This window comes from Sodiomyces alkalinus (genome assembly GCF_003711515.1).
Source record: "Sodiomyces alkalinus F11 unplaced genomic scaffold SODALscaffold_7, whole genome shotgun sequence".
Lineage (NCBI taxonomy): Eukaryota > Fungi > Ascomycota > Sordariomycetes > Glomerellales > Plectosphaerellaceae > Sodiomyces > Sodiomyces alkalinus.
The window spans coordinates 1,180,410-1,198,245 of NW_021167085.1; the positions used below are offsets into that span (position 1 = coordinate 1,180,410).

General features: G+C 52.4%; 6 protein-coding genes across 6 annotated transcripts; 5 read left to right on the plus strand and 1 right to left on the minus strand.

Moving 5' to 3' along the window:
- Positions 1-1,310: 1,310 nt before the first annotated feature.
- SODALDRAFT_340702 (fungal-specific transcription factor domain-containing protein) lies at positions 1,311-4,116 on the plus strand (the record flags this gene model as incomplete). The annotated part of the gene is made up of 4 exons (XM_028612976.1): positions 1,311-1,426; positions 1,560-2,643; positions 2,729-3,910; positions 3,970-4,116. The coding sequence occupies 4 exons, from the start codon at positions 1,311-1,313 to the stop codon at positions 4,114-4,116; spliced, it is 2,529 nt and encodes an 842-aa protein (XP_028465209.1).
- Positions 4,117-5,722: 1,606 nt separating this feature from the next.
- SODALDRAFT_279973 (cellulose-growth-specific protein) lies at positions 5,723-6,520 on the plus strand (the record flags this gene model as incomplete). Its single annotated transcript, XM_028608205.1, has 1 exon — positions 5,723-6,520. One exon carries the CDS (start codon positions 5,723-5,725, stop codon positions 6,518-6,520), a length of 798 nt encoding a protein of 265 aa, XP_028465210.1.
- Positions 6,521-7,284: 764 nt separating this feature from the next.
- On the plus strand, positions 7,285-8,547 carry SODALDRAFT_334500 (NuA4-domain-containing protein). The gene is made up of 2 exons (XM_028612231.1): positions 7,285-7,785; positions 7,910-8,547. Exons 1-2 carry the CDS (start codon positions 7,465-7,467, stop codon positions 8,114-8,116), a joined length of 528 nt encoding a protein of 175 aa, XP_028465211.1. The 5' UTR covers positions 7,285-7,464; the 3' UTR covers positions 8,117-8,547.
- Positions 8,548-8,960: 413 nt separating this feature from the next.
- SODALDRAFT_334502 (prolyl oligopeptidase) lies at positions 8,961-11,931 on the plus strand. The gene is made up of 5 exons (XM_028612232.1): positions 8,961-9,248; positions 9,313-9,515; positions 9,582-10,945; positions 11,006-11,325; positions 11,400-11,931. The coding sequence occupies exons 1-5, from the start codon at positions 9,147-9,149 to the stop codon at positions 11,511-11,513; spliced, it is 2,103 nt and encodes a 700-aa protein (XP_028465212.1). The 5' UTR covers positions 8,961-9,146; the 3' UTR covers positions 11,514-11,931.
- A 434-nt stretch (positions 11,932-12,365) lies between these two features.
- Positions 12,366-13,650, plus strand: SODALDRAFT_195894 (hypothetical protein). The gene is made up of 2 exons (XM_028607168.1): positions 12,366-13,056; positions 13,243-13,650. The coding sequence occupies exons 1-2, from the start codon at positions 12,471-12,473 to the stop codon at positions 13,506-13,508; spliced, it is 852 nt and encodes a 283-aa protein (XP_028465213.1). The 5' UTR covers positions 12,366-12,470; the 3' UTR covers positions 13,509-13,650.
- A 193-nt stretch (positions 13,651-13,843) lies between these two features.
- Positions 13,844-16,604, minus strand: SODALDRAFT_280445 (glycosyl hydrolase; the record flags this gene model as incomplete). Its single annotated transcript, XM_028608238.1, has 9 exons — positions 13,844-14,112; positions 14,280-14,492; positions 14,565-14,750; positions 14,836-14,865; positions 14,921-15,288; positions 15,362-15,866; positions 15,932-16,152; positions 16,208-16,309; positions 16,465-16,604. The coding sequence occupies 9 exons, from the start codon at positions 16,602-16,604 to the stop codon at positions 13,844-13,846; spliced, it is 2,034 nt and encodes a 677-aa protein (XP_028465214.1).
- Between the last annotated feature and the right edge of the window lie 1,232 nt (positions 16,605-17,836).

The window sequence follows — 17,836 nt, forward strand, 5'->3', positions numbered from 1 at the left end:
AGGGCCGGCAGGTGTTTCTCTGATATCGCCTCGAAAGTAGTTGCTGTTGTCGTGAAATGTAGTTGAGAGAGGTGCAGATGACTCACACTGAATGTCTGAATTTTGGTGAAAAGGATCCTCGTGGCGGATTTAAGGGGCTACTATATCCGATCAGGGGTTGTCGAAATCCTGAGGCGAGGAGCATATCACAGGGATTGTCGTCAACCACAATTTTGCTGCCTAAGGTAGGCACCCACCTGGTAACGCAGTGACAACATTATTGCAGAAATTGTGTGCGGTATAATTAATGTTAGAAATTACTGAAGTTCACGCATGCTTGGCTAAGGTAGCTCAATGCGCAGACACTCGATGGCCAGAACCGTCTTATCGCGTGTAGTCAAACTGGTACCTTTCTCATATGCTTTGGATGTATCTTTGACCGGTTTAGGCCGGGAACCTTACATAAAGTACCTAAGATAATAAGGTCAGGTACCTAAGGTTAGGGGTTTTCTTTTGCGTTCGTGTTGACTTCTGCCCTACTGGGTGAAATTTTAGCTTCGAGTGTGGAGCATATCCGTTGGTCTGAAGTACCTATTTGTATCACAGTATACATCTTAGTGGACTCTGGACCCTACGAATGCCGTGTACCCCTCATACCAATTGTACCACTACGTAACCCAGGCGAAGATAACGATTGTCACCTGTCTGGTTTGCGTGTGCCAGCATCAGCTTCCGACTCAGCCTCCTGTCTCACTTTTCTTTCGACATACTCATCTCGCCCTTTATCTCCTCCTCGTCATCTACGTGCCAGTTACATTGCTTGACCATGACTTTTATGACCGGACGCTGAGATACTGACAACTACCGCCGTTTGCTCCGTTTCTTTGCACTTGTGCCTTAGAATCAAGTTGATCGCCTGTGCAGCCAGCCTTTGTCGCCTCCTCCCGATTACCTACCTATCTAGCTGTATAACATCAGCAACCAGAGGGGACGTTGGAGCCGACAAAATATCTGCGCAAGCATTTTCTACGCGCGTTCCGAAGCACATCCCGCCGTCAAACTTCATATTCCCACCAAGTCCAGCACGGACGACTAGTCAGCCTTGCGATTGTCGACTTGTCTGTCCAAGCTGAGGACAGCGTCTGCCAACTAAGAAAAAAGACGGGCGCCTGATCATACGTCGTCGCAGCTAAAACATCGGGGCACATAAGGGTTTGGCATCTCAACAACCAAGAGGAGGATAACAATTGGGGGCGACGCATATTTGCGCAATTACAGGCGGTTGACTGATTGCCCGCGTTATTTGCCAACGCCCGCGCCACTTATCGACGATGGCACCGACGCCACCTGAGACTTCCTCATCTGGGAGATCACCTGAAGAACAGTATCGCGTTGTTCGAAAGAGAAACAGGGTTCCCCTGAGTTGCTATCCATGTCGAACTCGAAAGTGAGCCGTACAATATCTCTCCCTTCTCGCTTACCATGGCCTCCAGCTAACTCTATCCTAGGCTGTAAGAACACTTTTGTCCCAGGCTGAAACGTTTCGTTTGCGTTCAACCTGCTGATTCTTGTGTGTCTAGGAAATGCGACAGGAACCACCCGTGCAGCAATTGCATGAAGCGTGAGGGAGGCGATGCCAACTCATGTCATTATGCGACGCCTGTCACACGGAAGAAGAATCAAAATCAAGGCTCCTCGAGCCCCGACGACATGCAGAACCGAATTGATAGGCTGGAGGGTCTTGTATTGTCACTTATGCATGGAGGTGCCAACATTAGCCCGTCTTCTGCTGCCGTTGCCGCCACTGCATCTTCGTCCGGGAAATCGACAACACCGCCGCAAAGGGTACGGATGACCACTGACAGTGTGTCTTCCTCTAAGTGCGACAGGGATGATGAGGCCGGGATGAACGACGACAACGACGACGACAGCGATGTGGACGGAGGACTCGCCACATCCTTGGGCATCCTCAAGTTCGACCCAAATCAAGGGAAGTCCATGTACATCGGCCAGGAACACTGGCACCTCATCCTCACAGACATAGCAGAAGTGAAAAATTACTTCAACACGCATAAGACAGAGTTGGAGAAGAGCTATGAGAAAGTCAGGTTATCGAAACCCCCCAGCGCCATGGAAGGCCCGACAATCTTGCTCGGAGCCCCGAGGGCGACCGCACAGGAGCTCCGGGATGGCCTGCCGTCTCGGGCAAGCGTATTTACGCTCTGCGGGAGGTACTTCAGCTCCATGGATACCGGAACCTACGCCGTTCACGGACCGACTTTCCAACGAGAGCTCCGAGCCTATTGGGAGGATCCTTCAAAGCCCTCGATCATGTGGCTGGGTCTGCTCTATGCCATCTTGACTTTGGCCATGTTGAGCTATAACAGGGTTGGCGACGAGCCCCCGGAGTGGAAAGGACGAACGCTAGAAATGGCGGCCGAATACCGTCTGCGAACTGCCCAGTGTCTAGTGGAAGGGGACTACACGAAGCCGGGAGAGTACACGGTCGAAACCATGCTGCTCTATGTCTACGGGGAATACTCGTCTCGGTGGGATGCTGATTTGGGCCTGTGGATGATCTCTTCACTTATCACCAGAATCGCCCTCCGGCTGGGTTACCATCGTGACGCGAAGTGGTTCCCCTCGTTAACACCCTTCCAAGCTGTACGTCATTGTCCCTTGTCTATGCCTCGATCCACTCCGGTTCTTTTTCCAGGGTTCATTGGTCTTCTAACACGACGTGTCACAGGAAATGCGGCGGCGCATGTGGATCTTTATCAGAGTGACAGACATAATGTTCTCACACAACGTGTCTTTGCCTAGCATGATTCGTGACGAGGACTGCGACACCCAATTTCCGAGTAATTTGTTTGACGACGAATTTGGTCCAGATATCAACGAGCTACCACCGTCCCGTCCAAACATAGAGCCTACACCAATCTCCTACATGATTGCGAAAACCAAGCTCTGCCTCGAGCTAGGAAGGATACTCCAGCTTACCGGTCGAGTCGACAGGCCCGCACACTATGAAGAGATATTGCGCTTCGACGCAAGGTTGCGAGAATTCATGCAGGATCTCCCTCCGCACCTGAAAATCCGGCCCTTGGAGGGTTCTCATGACCCGGTCTCGCTCATCATGGCAAGGTTCAACATCGACGTGCTCTACCAGAAAATTATGTGCATCTTACATAGAAGATATCTATCTCGGGCGCGGCAGAACATACGATATGCCCACTCACGCCGGGCTGCTGTCGAGGCGTCACTAGAGATACTCCAGCATTTGGCCACTCTACATCGAGAATCCCGACCGTCCGGGCGCCTCCAATCCATTCAATGGCATGTTACTTCAATTGCCACCAAGGACTCTATGCTTCCAGCCATGGTCGTTGCCATGGATCTACATCACGACAACGTCGAGAAAGCTCGTGGAGAGCGGAGGACGCCAGACGAATCCTTCTTCTGGACGACCGAACAGCGGCTGAACATGATAGAACACCTTGAACTAACCAAGAATGTCTTCCAGGGCCTTGCTGATACCTCGGTGGAGGCATATAAAGCATACACGGGCTTAAACATCATGCTTCAGAAGATTAGGTTACCTGATCCTTCGTCAGAAAGTCCAAATGGGGGCGTGAATATGTCAGGATACTCCGATCCACAGTCCGAGATCAAGCCGGAACACTCTGCAGCCATGACCTTAGGCTTGCTGTCCAGTGGTATGACCCCCGACACAGCAGCAGCCCTCGCGAGCATGCAGACACTTGGGCCCAACGGCTTTGGCGATGTGGACTTCAGCATGTCTACAGACGGCCCAGGCACCGGTTTGACACCTAACGTCCCAGTCGACTTGGGCATGAACAACCCTCAATCTCCCTTCTCCATGTTCACCAATCTCGAATCAAGCGGAGATCTTATGGCCAATTTTGACTGGGTAGGCTTCAGACTCGCCCTGCCGTGCCATATTGGAATCATCTGCTAACACCGTTGCAGACCGCCTTTGAGAACTATACACAAAGCGCCAATTGGGGCACCGACAACTCGTTCACGCTGTTTCCCGGCGACGCAACACAACCTCAACCCGACCAAGACGGCTCAGGGTATTCATTTCCCAACTCTGCTAGGGCCAGCTCCAGATAGCCCAGACATACAGCCACGATGCAATATGCTACGATGGTGGGCATCAGAAGAACAGGGAATCAACACATCGGTTCGCTACGTTGAAATGACTTCGTTCGTACAGGGAGCTGGATCTCTGACGAGAAGCTTTGGCGGTACAATGTATTACCATATGGAAAAGATGTCCAGAAATACGCAATTCTTTTCACGATCAAAAGAAACAGGAAGTGCTCGGCATCTTCTTTTATGAATTAACGAGCGACAGCGCGAGCGATTTTCCCAATTGGGCTCGGAGGAGCGCGATGCGAGCCTAGAGTCCTCACGGACAAGAGTAGGATGACATTGGGGGTGTCGGGATAAGAATTCGGTGATTGGCTGCAATATCGAGTCAATACTCTCTCCTAGGTACCGGGCGTCGACGGACAGGCGCTCATTTGGAAGGTGCGGGATATATTAGTGAAAGGTGGATTATCCAACGGGACTCACTCCGTGATGGCCCAGTTTCCATGCTCGCTTCATGACGACATCCACCCCGTATGGAATCGTGCCGGAAGGAACCGCAGGCCTAATATGAATCAAGAAGTCAACATGTGAAACATGTGGACGGAAGAGGCAGCTGACTGCTTCAGGTCTGGCTAGCGGAATGCGTTCGTCCGGAAGTTTCGCATCTCGACCGTCTTTGCAACCAAAAGTCCGGTGCCTTTCCTTTCTACTGTACGAATACCAATTCCAGGAGAACTGCGGGGTTCGATTTATTCTCAGTCCTACCTGTCAGCGCGAACATCCCGTCAAGCCGGCCACTTGGCGCCACGGGATATCTCGAGGCTCGACTTAAAGCGCTTGCCCTTACTAGGATGACGCCGAAGACCAGTTGTATTAAGCTGGTCGAGGGGTATCTGTTTGGCGCCATGTTGGTGGCTTTGCATCTCTTCCATACTACGGGCATTTAAACCGCCAAGTGCCCTGCGAGGCATCGCCGGCTCACACGGGGGTTATGTGGACCTATTTTGTGGATCTCACGGTTCGGAGGATGGCAAATACCGCGAGCTCCACCATACTGCTTCTACTTCATATTTGCCGTGCGGTTTCCGATATATAACCAAGCATATCATGAGCTTTCTCTCGGACATCCACAGGTTGGTAACGGACCAGGAAGCTCCGTCGTTGCGACGCAGGTGCCAGGGGGACGGATCTTGGCCCCCAAATGATGTTACTCTATTCTCCTCGACAAGCCAACCACCCGCCTCCCTGTTGGCTGAGGGGCTGAAACTACAAGGCATCATCGGAGTACTGCGTTACGCCATTTGCGGGAAAGGAAACCGAAATACCGGACATTCTACCTTCCCAGCAACCAGGTTTAGACACGGGAGATCTGACATAACCGAGGCCAGCTTTTAAGCGTCCGGGTTCAAATCAGGGAAGGATGATCATCCGACGGCGGAGGACGAGGCCCGGGCTCTGCGGCCAGAACGAGCGAGTATAAAAGAGGGTCTGAGTCGTTCGTTTGCCGATCCCTTTCGTCTAGACTGTCGTTTTAAGAACTAACAGTGACCATCTTTTTCTTCCTCTCCTACTGGGAATTACCAGTCCCACCACATTCATATACCAAGTTTGTGGACTGCCCAGCATGCCGTCCATTAAATCGTCTCTGTTGGCCCTCGCGGCTGTGCTGACAGGCGCCTCGGCCCACTACAACTTTGAGTCGCTCGTCGTCAATGGCCAGGCCACACGGCCGTACGAATACGTCCGCCGCACAACCAACTCCAACAGCCCGATCGAGAATGTTCAAAGCCAGCATATGGTTTGCAACCAGGGTGGACTAGATGCCAATATCCGGGCTGCCACATCCACGTACACGGTCCAAGCGGGAGACGAGCTCGGATTTCTCGTAAACGTCGACCTGGGCCACCCCGGTCCGTTGGCCGTCTACCTCTCCCGCGCCCCGAACGGCGTCTCCGCGCAGAATTACCTCGGAGACGGTGAATGGTCCAAAATCTACGCCCTGACTTCGCGCGAGATCCGCGAGAACTACGGTATCGACTGGGCCAGTTTCCCCAACAACGTGGGTATCCGCAACTTCACCTTCACCCTTCCGCCGCAGACCCCGCCGGGTGAATACCTCGTCCGTGCGGAGCACCTGGCTATTCACGGCGCGGGCTCCTTTGGCGGTGCCCAGTTTTACATTGGCTGCGCCCAGATCCGAGTCGAGAACCGCAACTATGATGGCTCCGTCCCCGGTCCCACCGTCCGCTTCCCCGGCGCCTACACCGGCAACGAGCCTGGCATCCTCGTCAACATCTACTGGCCCCCTCTAACCAGCTACCAGGCCCCTGGCCCCGTGACTTGGCCCAACAGGTGCGAGGACCACACGGCCAACTTTGTTGGACAGCAGAGCGACGGCGATTGCACTCCTCTGGGGTCGTGAGGAGACCCATATCCTTTATATCTAGGACGACATACAGTGGAGGCAGTCGGTCTCCTCCACTAAGGGGGCAGAGACAACAAGACCCTTCGTCGCATGTCGGTATGTATGCTTGAATTTGGGTGTATATAGACCAAGACCGGTACTTTTTATATAGCTCTTCCTCGACCCATATCAACAGATTTGTAAAAGTTTGATTATACTCGGGATTTCGCATGGTTCATGGTGACTCCCTTGGGCAACAAGCAACTCCACGTAACAACCCGTGTCAACTTTTCTTAGATGAACCACAAAAATGAAATGAAATTGTTTAAAATTTGGGTCTCGCGAAGATGGAGTATGGAACTGACTAGATAGAGCTTAGAATCGGGGGTTAGACGAATACGATATGCGACGGTGTAACGGAGAGATGCTCCCGGGTTAATGAACAGGGGAACATGAGGTGGAAATGTGGACAACGAAGGCGTGGGACATTGAGTATAATCTTCCAAAAGATCCCAACCTCCCTTAGGAAGTTCTTTAAATTATTTCCCCTTCTCGGCACTACAGAAAACTGTAATACTTGCGATATAATAACTTCGTTGTTGTTGATCAGCCGGTGGAAGAGCGAGTGATGAATTAGGGGGCGTGCTTAATTTGGGTAGGTAGGTCAGGAGACAAAGATTACCTAATAATACCGGTATGTAGCGAAGGACAGGTTCACATGACCCCCTTTCATGATTATATAATGAAGAATCCTATTGAGCCCGGCGTGGCAACCCGCAACGACGCGATTGTGGCTAGGTTTTGTTATCCTTTGGTCAGCTCCTTGGAACAACCATCAACGTCAACGAAGTCCAGCTCAAGAGTTCGACAGAGGGCATCACATCCGAAATTCTCACATGCGCCAGTGGAAATAGAATCGTTAACCTCGACTTACCGCGCGAAACCACCGCATGATAGACGGCATGGCAGACAACAACACAGGGGCCGCCTCTGTGGTATCAGGCCCCGCGCCCACCATGCAGATGTACAAGGAGGAACAGGCCAGGCTCAGGACCATGTTGGACCGTCGGAATCAACTGGCCCGCCGGATCGCGGCTATAGAGGCCGACATCGAGAGCAAAGAGAACACATACCTTGACAGCACACCGTACGGGAATATCATCGCCGGCTTCGACAACTACATCAAGGGAACGAGCGGCAGCGGGGCGCAGCGGAGGAAACAAGGCAATGCCGAGCAGAATCGCGTCTTCTCCCGTTCCTCGATTTCCTATCGCCCTGGAAGCGTGCGTGCCCAGCCATCCCATTTCCCGGCCTGATCCTCTTTCTCTTCGTTTTTCTCCTCCTTTTTCTCTTCCATCTTAAATGGCGTGACCAACAAAGTCCAACTGACACGACGCGATACCATAGGAAGCCACAACTCCCGGAGGGTCGACACCTGCCTCCCACGCTCCTACTCCGCAATCGGCCTCGTTCAAAGAGAACGGCGCGACATCAGCATCGACAACAGCGTCTAAAGGGGGCAGCAGGAAGAAGAAGCAAAACGAGGAAGACAGCGAGGCCGAGCCGCAGGCTCCCAACAAGAAGCGCATCAACTTTGGAGCTTCGCGCAAATGATGGACGCGCAGTTCTCGGTTCCTTGGCAAAATCCAGGCGTACATACGGACGTGCGTAACGTACCGTGCGAGCCGAAACATATCCGACGATGACGAAATGATTAGGCGTTAGGATGGGACCACACACCCTCTTGGCAGTATGGGAATGATCTTTTTACGTTGCTGGGAAGCAGCGGCTTACGGTTACGGCTACGTATCAATGAAACGTCGGTGGGAGCAACGGCAAAGAAATCAGGGACGAAGTATCACAAATCTGGACGCTTGTTGGCGTGGCATGGCTGGGGGGAGTTATAGGAGTTCCCTAACGTTGATACCCGAGTTCATGGTATTCTTTTTGACTAAGGTACTGAGGTAGGACCCAAATATGACATGAAAGAGCATTTCTCATTGAACCTCAAGTATGGCTTCAACGGGGAGATTCGCAGTTTCCGACAAAAAGGTGGGAGAGGGGAAGTGAGCGTGATACAATACACCTTAAGGACCATGCTCTATTTTCCGCCCATCCTCACAGAGGCACTTGCGAGTCTTCTCGGGTAGGTCAGTCATTCCTCCTACCTTACCAATGACCACTATTAACACAGACCGGGACGGAGCTACCTGAACGAAGACTTACCTAGGTACTCCGTAGGTCAGCTCCCCCGCACCTGTGGCCAATGGCTGTTGCCCCGAGCTCACGTCACCCCATTTTGGACCTTGCTACCTGTACCTTATATTGCGGGGTAAGTAACAGGCACAAGGAAGAGGAAGAGGAGAAGCTGCATGGGGATGAAGCTCAAAACACTGCACTTGCATAGGTACCCATCGAATTCTACAGTTGGTGTCTAGACCATCATCGCTGTATTTCAACCGGTATATGCAGTCTGCAGATCCTCCTCATTTAAACCACCTTGTTGAACCACTTTGCTCAATTACTCTACACATATTTAGCCAACTGCGGTGCCTTGCTTCAATTAGCACAGCTGCTCACATTAGCTGCATCGCCCTCTCATCTCCCCTAGACTGCGAGGACTGGACAGTCAACTTTTAACACCATGACGATCAAAGCTACCAAATTCACACCGGAAATCCTCCTTTCTGCGCCACGTAGATCCCCTGCCATACCCGATCCGTCTGGTGACAAGGCTATTTACACCGTACGCAAGTCCTCTGCACACCACTTTAGATACTGCTCGGGCTTCTTCACTAACGACATTCGAGGTCTCGACATACTCCTTCCAAAATCACACCAAGACCTCGCAGTTTCGCCTTCTCGACATTAGCACTGGGAATTCATCGCTTCTATACGAGGACAGCTCCTACTCTGAGCCGAATTGGGTCGACGACAAGCACATCCTTTTTTTCAAGAATGGGGATAAAGGGATCACTCACCTCATGCTCGGCGATGTTGACGTGCCCTCGGCGTGGGTCCCTTACATGCTCTAACCCTCCCGAAAGGGTTCTCGCTGCTGACTTTGTCATCCAAACAGAGTTCATGAAATTCGAGCCGTCCATGGCAATCTCGCGAACCTGAAGGCAAAGCGCCTTTCCAACGACCGAGTGGCCGTCGTCTGCTCCGCCATCACAACTCCCTCCGGCACCATGTATGACCGAGGGTCTCAAAAGCAACCACATTCCTCCGCTAAGGTCTATTCCGACCTGTTCCCTCGGCACTGGGACAAATGGATGAGCGAGAACAGGAACTCGCTTTGGTATGGCCTGCTGACAAGGAAGGGCTCACTGTATCACTTAGAAGAACCCGGTCTTGTCAATGCCCTCCGCAATACCCGGCTTGAATGCCCGGTGCCACCTTTTGGCGGCACCGAAGACTTCGACATCAGCCATGCTGGTCTGGCATTCATAGCCAGGGATCCGGATATCTCCCCTGCGGTATACACCAAGACCGATCTCTACGTCATCCCTCTCAGGACCTTCACGGAACACGATCCCCCGCCTCCCCAGATCGTCCGGACAGGTAATCTTCGAGGCTACTCCTCCTCGCCCATTTTCTCTCGGGACGGGAAGAAACTCGCTTTTGCCAGGATGAAGAATAACCAGTACGAAGCCGACAAACCCCGGCTGATGTTGATTCCGGACATTGCGGACCTCGCCAGCGTGCAGGAGTTTTATGTGACGAAAGACGAAGTAGGCGGCTGGGATGCGCGTCCTGAGTGGATTAAGTGGAACAAGGATGACACAGAGCTGTATGTCGCCGCCGAGCATCACGGCAGGAGGAAGCTGTGGAAGCTACCCTCGTCCCCACACAAGGCAACTGAATCCCCCGAGTCTATCTTCGAGCAAGGCTCAGTGACTACTGCAGTATTGCTTGGGGATAACGGCCACGAACTTCTAGTCAGCTCCAACTCGCTAGTTGATAGTTCGCGCTTCTCACGCCTCGATCCTTCCTCCAAGAAGATACATACAATATCATCAAGCTCCAAGAACGGCAAATCCTTCGGTCTGTCCGAGGCTCAGTGCGACGAATTTTGGTTCAAGGGCGCCGAGGGTTACGATGTACATGCCCTGGTTGTGAAGCCCTCCAAGTTTGATCAGTCGAAGACTTATCCTCTCGCATTCCTCATCCACGGCGGGCCTCAGGGCGCGTGGAACGATAGCTGGAGCACGAGATGGAATCCAGCCGTTTTCGCCGAACAGGGCTATGTGGTCGTACTGCCCAACCCCACGGGAAGCACGGGGTACGGACAGGGGCACACCGATGCCATCCAGTGCGAGTGGGGAGGGCGTCCTTACTTTGATCTGGTCAAGTGCTTCGAACACATCGAGAAGGAGATAGGCTACATTGATACGGACCGGGCTGTCGCCCTTGGAGCTTCCTATGGTGGCTACATGATCAGTAGGTTCCTTGGTTTTTCCGGTATTACGAGCGCCTGAATTCTCACCACCGCCAAACTAGACTGGATTCAGGGCAACGATCTCGGACGGAAATTCAAAGCGCTGGTATGCCACGACGGCGTGTTCTCAACGCTGAGCCAGTGGTCAACCGAAGAGCTCTTCTTCCCCCTGCACGACTTTGGCGGCCCCTTGTGGGAGAAACGCGATATGTATGAAAAGTGGGATCCAGCGACTCGGCTCAACCAGTGGGCGACCCCCCAGCTCGTCATCCACAACGAACTGGACTATCGTCTCCCCGTCTCGGAAGGCCTTGCCATGTTCAACGTACTCCAAGCCCGAGGAGTGCCCAGCCGCTTCCTCATGTTCCCCGACGAGAACCACGTGAGTGCAGCTTTCTGATGAGCCCTTGAGCGAAATGGAATGCCTGGAAACCGGCTGACGATAACGGTACACAGTGGGTTCTGAAGCCTGAAAACTCCTTGGTATGGCATAAGGAAGTGCTTGGGTGGATTAACAAATATTCGGGAATTGACGAAACCGAAGATATCCCAATGCGAGGCAGAAATTAAACCATGAGAAGTACGTGGACTTCGGTTCTGTCATGGAGAGGTGGGAGGTTAAGACAGTCGTATGCAGTCTGTCTCTGCCTTAACCTCCGGCGAGAGACATGCGAGGGAGGTATCCGTTTTGTTGAAAACTAAGGTATACAATGCCCGCATTGATATCCTCGGCGAGGACACGCAGTTAGCTCTACCGTAGTAACAATCTTCCTGGTCGGATTTAAGCGTCGGGCGATTGGAAGATAGGTCATCTCGATCCCTCTGAATAGGACTGAGAAGAAGATTAAGGGGGTGAACAACAAGCAGGGCATGAAGATGCAGAGCAATAACAGTAACACCAGAACCACTACAACGAAAGTAATCGGGGTGAGCTACATTAGGTCGATGTATAAGGTAATGAGGTCTTTGTACGGTATGTAGGCTGCGGTACGGGTACGTACTGCTAACTACGAAATCGTTGGTCCCTTCCTTCGGTGTGGCCGGCGAGAATCTATCCGTTAGAGCATTAGCCATCATAGCTGCAAACATACCTCCATTATTGCATAATTGAAATTCACCAATGGGAAACAGTGCTCCGGTGTGCAGGTAGGCGATCTCAGCTCCTTCACTACATAAATTTACCTGGCCTGGCCCCAAAGGCGTTGCCCAGGAGCAGAATCCCCGTCGCCAGTACTATCGCACATCAATTACAGAGCATTATGGTTTGTCGTCTTCTTCAGTCAATGAAGAGCTTCCCTCAGCCATCTGCTTCGTAGCCTGCGCTAGGAGGGGCAACTTTGCTCTATTAGATCAACAACCTCCTGGGAAGGTTCCTAGTACTCCTGGCCCCTTCTCAAAGCCGCCTCAGGGTGTTTCTTTCAAGCTTGCGACCATACAACCCGCACTTTCTTCTCTATCCTTCTCAATCGCCCCAGGCTCTTCTTGCTCTGTCGAAAGAAGCAATTAAGAGAAAAAGAAACCAGAGCAATGACTCCTCCCACAACACTCTTCCACGCATTCCTCCGCCCTTGCGTGCTCCAGATCCTCCGCGCGACAGGGTATCACGCTGCCCGGCCCGTTGTAATCGACACATTCACCGAACTTGCTGCCCGGTATCTCCTGTCTCTTTGCCATGCCACCTCCGCTCATGCCTTAGATAACGCTTCTACTACCGCCGCAGCAGCAGCAGCAGTCACAAGTGACGGCCTAAACGACGATGAAGAGACCCAGCCATACGATTCACCGATCAACCCCTCTATCACAATTGTTAATGTGCGCATGGCCCTAGAAGAGGCAGGGGCATTTGCCATCAGAGAGCGCTTCCTCGAACCCGACCCAGGGACCGAACAACAACGGCAGCATGAACAGCTGCACCAAGAACAAAGGAAATTCATATTGGGCTCCGATCGCGACCGGATGGCCGAGGACACCCGGGGCGTGGATGAGTTCATCGCCTGGTTCTCCGGGTCCAAGTGCCGCGCCATTAGGGAGATGGTCATCGCGGGTCTAGGCGACGGGGTAGTGACGGCTGGGACTGCCGAAGGAGATAGTTCGGCGACCGACTACCTAAACGGTATGTGGCTTCCGTCTCTGCTTGTGGCATGGTTACGAACTTCCGATTGCTTTGCTCTTCCTGCCCTGTCTTCCGCACGCCTTTGCTGCGTCAACTCATGTTCCGACGTCGCCTGGAATCAAGCGCTGGAAAAGCTTAAGCTAACGGTAATCTCTCTCTCTCTCTCTCTCTCTCTCATTAATCTAGCCCTATTGTCCAAACATTCAAAATCAACCGAGGACTTCAAGTTCCACGGAACAATTCTCGGAAAAGGTATCGAGTCTTCTCCAGAGGTCTTGGTGGAGGGCGGCGAGCTATCGAGCATCCATAAATGGATGCAGATGATGCGCAGCCCATCACCACCGTCCTCTCCAGTACGATCATCGGCTGCAGACTCCAGACCTCCCAGCTCAGGGCTCAGCTCCGTTGGTGATCGACTGGGGGACGAGAAGGACAGCATGGAGCTGTCATGATACGATGACGCTCCTGACTTCGCTTCACAACAGTCGTGGTGTTAGACGTCAATACATATTTAGCTGCTGGCTTCCGTGCGAGTCACAGTACCAACCGGTTTTGTGGATCAAGACCAACCATCACTGAAGTTTTGGGCGCTACGAAGCCTATCCCGGATACCTCCAGAGGAGGAGGACACCAATTCACGGGGAGAAATAATGGAGATGGATCGATTAATACACGACATGTCCTGATGCATATCTACCCCAAGTTCGCCACCTAAATCCGGGCCGATATATTCACGATGGATTCAGCTGTACCCGCTGCCGTACCAAAAAAAAAATCCGCAGTTCAGCTAATGCTTGCCTTCGGTCACGCGATCGAGATTGAACGCAGCGCTGATGAGCGCCAGGTGACTGAAAGCCTGCGGCGTGTTCCCGAGCTGTTCTCCAGTGCGAGCAATCTCCTCCGAGAACATGCAGAGATGATTGGAGAAGCTGAGGACGTTCTCGAACATATTAACAGCACGCGCACGGTAGCGCGGTTCGTGGACGCTAGCCCGCGTCAAAGCTTCGACTAACCAGAAGGTGCACATGCTGAATGCGCCCTCGTGGCCGCCGACCCCTAGGCAGCGTTAGAGTTGTCTTATCTAGTTTTGGGAGTGGTGCAGGGCACAGGACGTGCGGCCAGAAATTAACCGCAGATGTTAGGCCTGTATAGGCATGAAATGTGCCGAGGACCAGCAAGGAAGTCACATCATCTTTTGTTTTCTTTTTTTCTTTCCAACGTACCGTCGTCTGCAAGTTCCGTATCGTAGCGATGGACCAACCCCGCGCTTGTCAGACCACCTTTCTCGAGAGGTAGTAGAATTCGGTCCATGGTGTTGAGGAAACGAGGGTCGTTCGGAGCGACGAAGAAGACGAGCGGCGCAATGAGGATGGATGCATCCAGTAGGGTATTGTTCTCGTAGCTCTGGACGAAACATTTCATTTCCGTGTTGTACCCTAGACGCGGTATGTGAGTTCAAGAATTTCAGGGTCACAGGGCGGGAAATGGAAGGGACACTGCAAGCGAACTACCTTTTTCCATGATCTCCTCCATAAGACCATCTTTTGCCGCGAGCCATTTGGTGCGATTGGGGCAGGGAAGGTTACGCTTCTCAGCCAGACGCAACCCGCGGTCAAAGGCGACCCAGAGCATGATTTTCGAGTAGACAAAATGCTGTTTGTTGTTCCGGACTTCCCAGATGGACATATCGGGCTCTGTCGGAAGCAGAAGCAGAAAACATCATATTAGTGGCTTATGACATGGCAGATATAAACGAGGGCTGGGCGGGCCTGGACGCACCGTCTTTGATAGTCAAGACGTAATCTAGGACTGTCAGCTTTGATGCCGGATGGGTATGCTTAGGACACGAGTGCATATCACGTACCAAGCATGCGCCTGACGGCGCACCACTGGTCCCAACTGACTGGCTTGCCGTACTTGTTGTAGAGGTAGATACCATCCATGAGCTCCCCATAGATGTCGAACTGGTGATGGAATGCCGCGCCGTTACCAATGCGAACTGGGCTGCTCCCCCTGTAGCCCTCAAGGTGATCAAGCTCGATCTCTGGTATGTCTGTCTCGCCACGGATCGTGAACATGATGGGCAGGCCTCCGTCTGGGGTCAACGACTTTTCGAGGCGCTCATTGATAAAGCGCATGTAGGCATCAGCCTCTTGTGAATAGCCCAAGCGAAGGAGGATGTAGATGGTGAAGCTGGCATCTCGAACCCAAGAGTAGCGGTAGTCCCAGTTCCTTTCGGGGGACGTGTCCAGTCAGTGAACAAGTCCTCGTCCTACGTCCTAGGGAAAACGGAACTTCGACGAACCTTGTACCACCAATGGCTTCTGGAACGGAGAAGGTGGGAGCTGCAAGAATGGCTCCGGTAGGCTCGTACGTCAACATCTTCAGTATCAGGAGACTCCTCTGAACAACCTCTCGCCATCGACCCTTGTATGTGCTCTGGGAGATCCAGTGATACCAGAACGACTGAGTATCGTGCTGCTGCCGATCGAGCACTTCGGTGCCGATGTTCTTTGTCACATGATTTGGTATATCATCTCGCAGGACAAAGGAGATTGCCTGGCCCTCCTGGACTTTGATATGTGCCACAAGTCCTTCACCAAGCATTCCATTACGTTTTTCTGTGTGGAAACAGACGTAGGGCTCTTCGCCGCCATCCACGTCGCCGCGATCGACGACTACGTCGAGCTGCAGTTTGGTGCTTGCGCTACGGAACGTAGCGACCTTGCTCTCATCTCCTAGTTCTGCTCGAAGCAAAGTAGTGACGTGTGACTCCAGGGCGTAGTGGAAAGCGGGGAAGATCTCGACGACTGCGGGATGTATATGTCAGCTAAAGCCGATGGTCAACGACATGAGACCGTTAGCTAAGGCTCACCAAGCTCAAGCTCGCCGCGAATACACTCGACCCGGCGAACGAGCCACCTCTTCAGCTCCTCTTGGATCCGATACGTTTCGCGAAAAGAAGTTTGCCGAGGCCCTCCCTTTGTTATGACAGAGGCCGTCTTAGGGCGCGGAAAGAAGTCAACGACATCGACAACTCCATCATCGTGAATATAACGGGTTTGGAGGATATTGGACGAGGGCAGGTATTGCTGTCTTGTAGCACAATTTTAGCGAGCGCAACGGCGAAACAGCAAAATGCGCAACTCACTTGGTGGCACAAGGCATTGGGGAGGGAGGGGAGATGCTGAAGAAACCTCCCTTGTCTTTGTCAAGGAGGCGACAAAAGACGCTGGGCGAGTCGAAGTCCGGCCTACCATGGGTCAGACGGTCCCTTTATTCCCACGGCTCTGTGCTCATCGTATTACAAGAAGCTTGACCTTCGAGCTCCAGAACAGATGGCAAAAGAGGATGACAAGTAAAAAGCTCAAGTCAGGTCCAAACACGAATAGGTGACTGTAAACTTACCAACACATAAAGTCTACCGAGCCGTTCATACCCACAAGGGCACAAGTATGCATGTTACCAATCATACCATAGTCTTCCATGGGTAGGTAGTCCCCATGAGGGCTATCTCCCGGTGAGACTTTGTCGGTGCGGGGTGGCATGGTGATGCACAATGGACGAGATCGACCGAGTATTTAGGTTGACTGCCCAGTCTTCTGGGTAGTTGAACCTTCGAACTATTACCACTTATCTGGGTTCAATGGGGAGTGTTGGTCTCTCGAATATGGGAGCCGGCAGTTGAGAAATGCGGGCAGAGTGACTGAATGTATGTTACGGAACTGAAGCCAACGGCAGGCACAAAGCTGCTAGGGCCGAAACTCCAAGCAATGAGGGTCAACGGCTTAGAAACTCCGAGGTGACTTAGCTTATAGCTGCTCAAAGTGTCCCAAGCATCCGGTTAGAGGATGTACGGATTTGAAGCAAGTGGGAAGAGGGAGGACATACCTCAGGTACCTAAGGTAGGTAGGAACCCGAGTAACGGTTGTTCTGACGCAGCTCTAGCAGAATTGACCTGAACACAAGCGCGAGTTCGAGACGAAATCGAAGTACTACTAGCTTTAGTGAATGGGAAAACACTCCGGATGAGGGGTAAGGTACGTGTAATAGACAGGACTTAGGAAGTTGAATCCTCTCGCCGTGACGTCACCTGCAGACCAGCCATGTACTTCGTCTTTCGCGCTTTGCACATATAAAGAGCAATCAAGTACGGTACAGGAAAGGGTCCCGGGTTTGTAACTGGCGAACCGTCTCGTATTATAAGGGTGCGTCGAGGCAGTTTCTAAGGTACCTTAAGCTTCTGAGTAAGCTACAATAACATCTGCCCCCGCAGTGTGAGCGCTGTCTGACCGGTAGTGATGCTGAAGAGAATCGTCGACCCACCCGTGAGATGGAATGCCAGCCGCCAGCACTAAACGTCTGGGAATTGATATTAACAGGGGATCAACAAATTCCAGCATGTCTGATTAATGGTTGGTAGCTATTTAAGCTGATGACAGAGCCGCAGGGGCTGGGTCTGGCCGCTAAAATCGGGGTGAAGCCTATCCCGACAGCTTTTCCAACGCATTCTTTAACCGTCGCTGATCTCAGCGTGGCTGTGAGGCCTAGGTAGAACTACCACAACCCGAAGTTGATCAATGAGCTGCGGGACGGTGTGTGGGGATGGGGCAATGGGTGGGGGTTCGATCAATAAGGTAGTGCACGGGCCTAGTTTGCTGCTGTAATTGCGACGACATATTACTTCGTATAGTACGGAGAAGAGTTGGACATATAAGCATTGGGTCTTACGGCTTACAGAATCTCGACTGAAATCTTAAAGCATCACTCCGTATCAGGT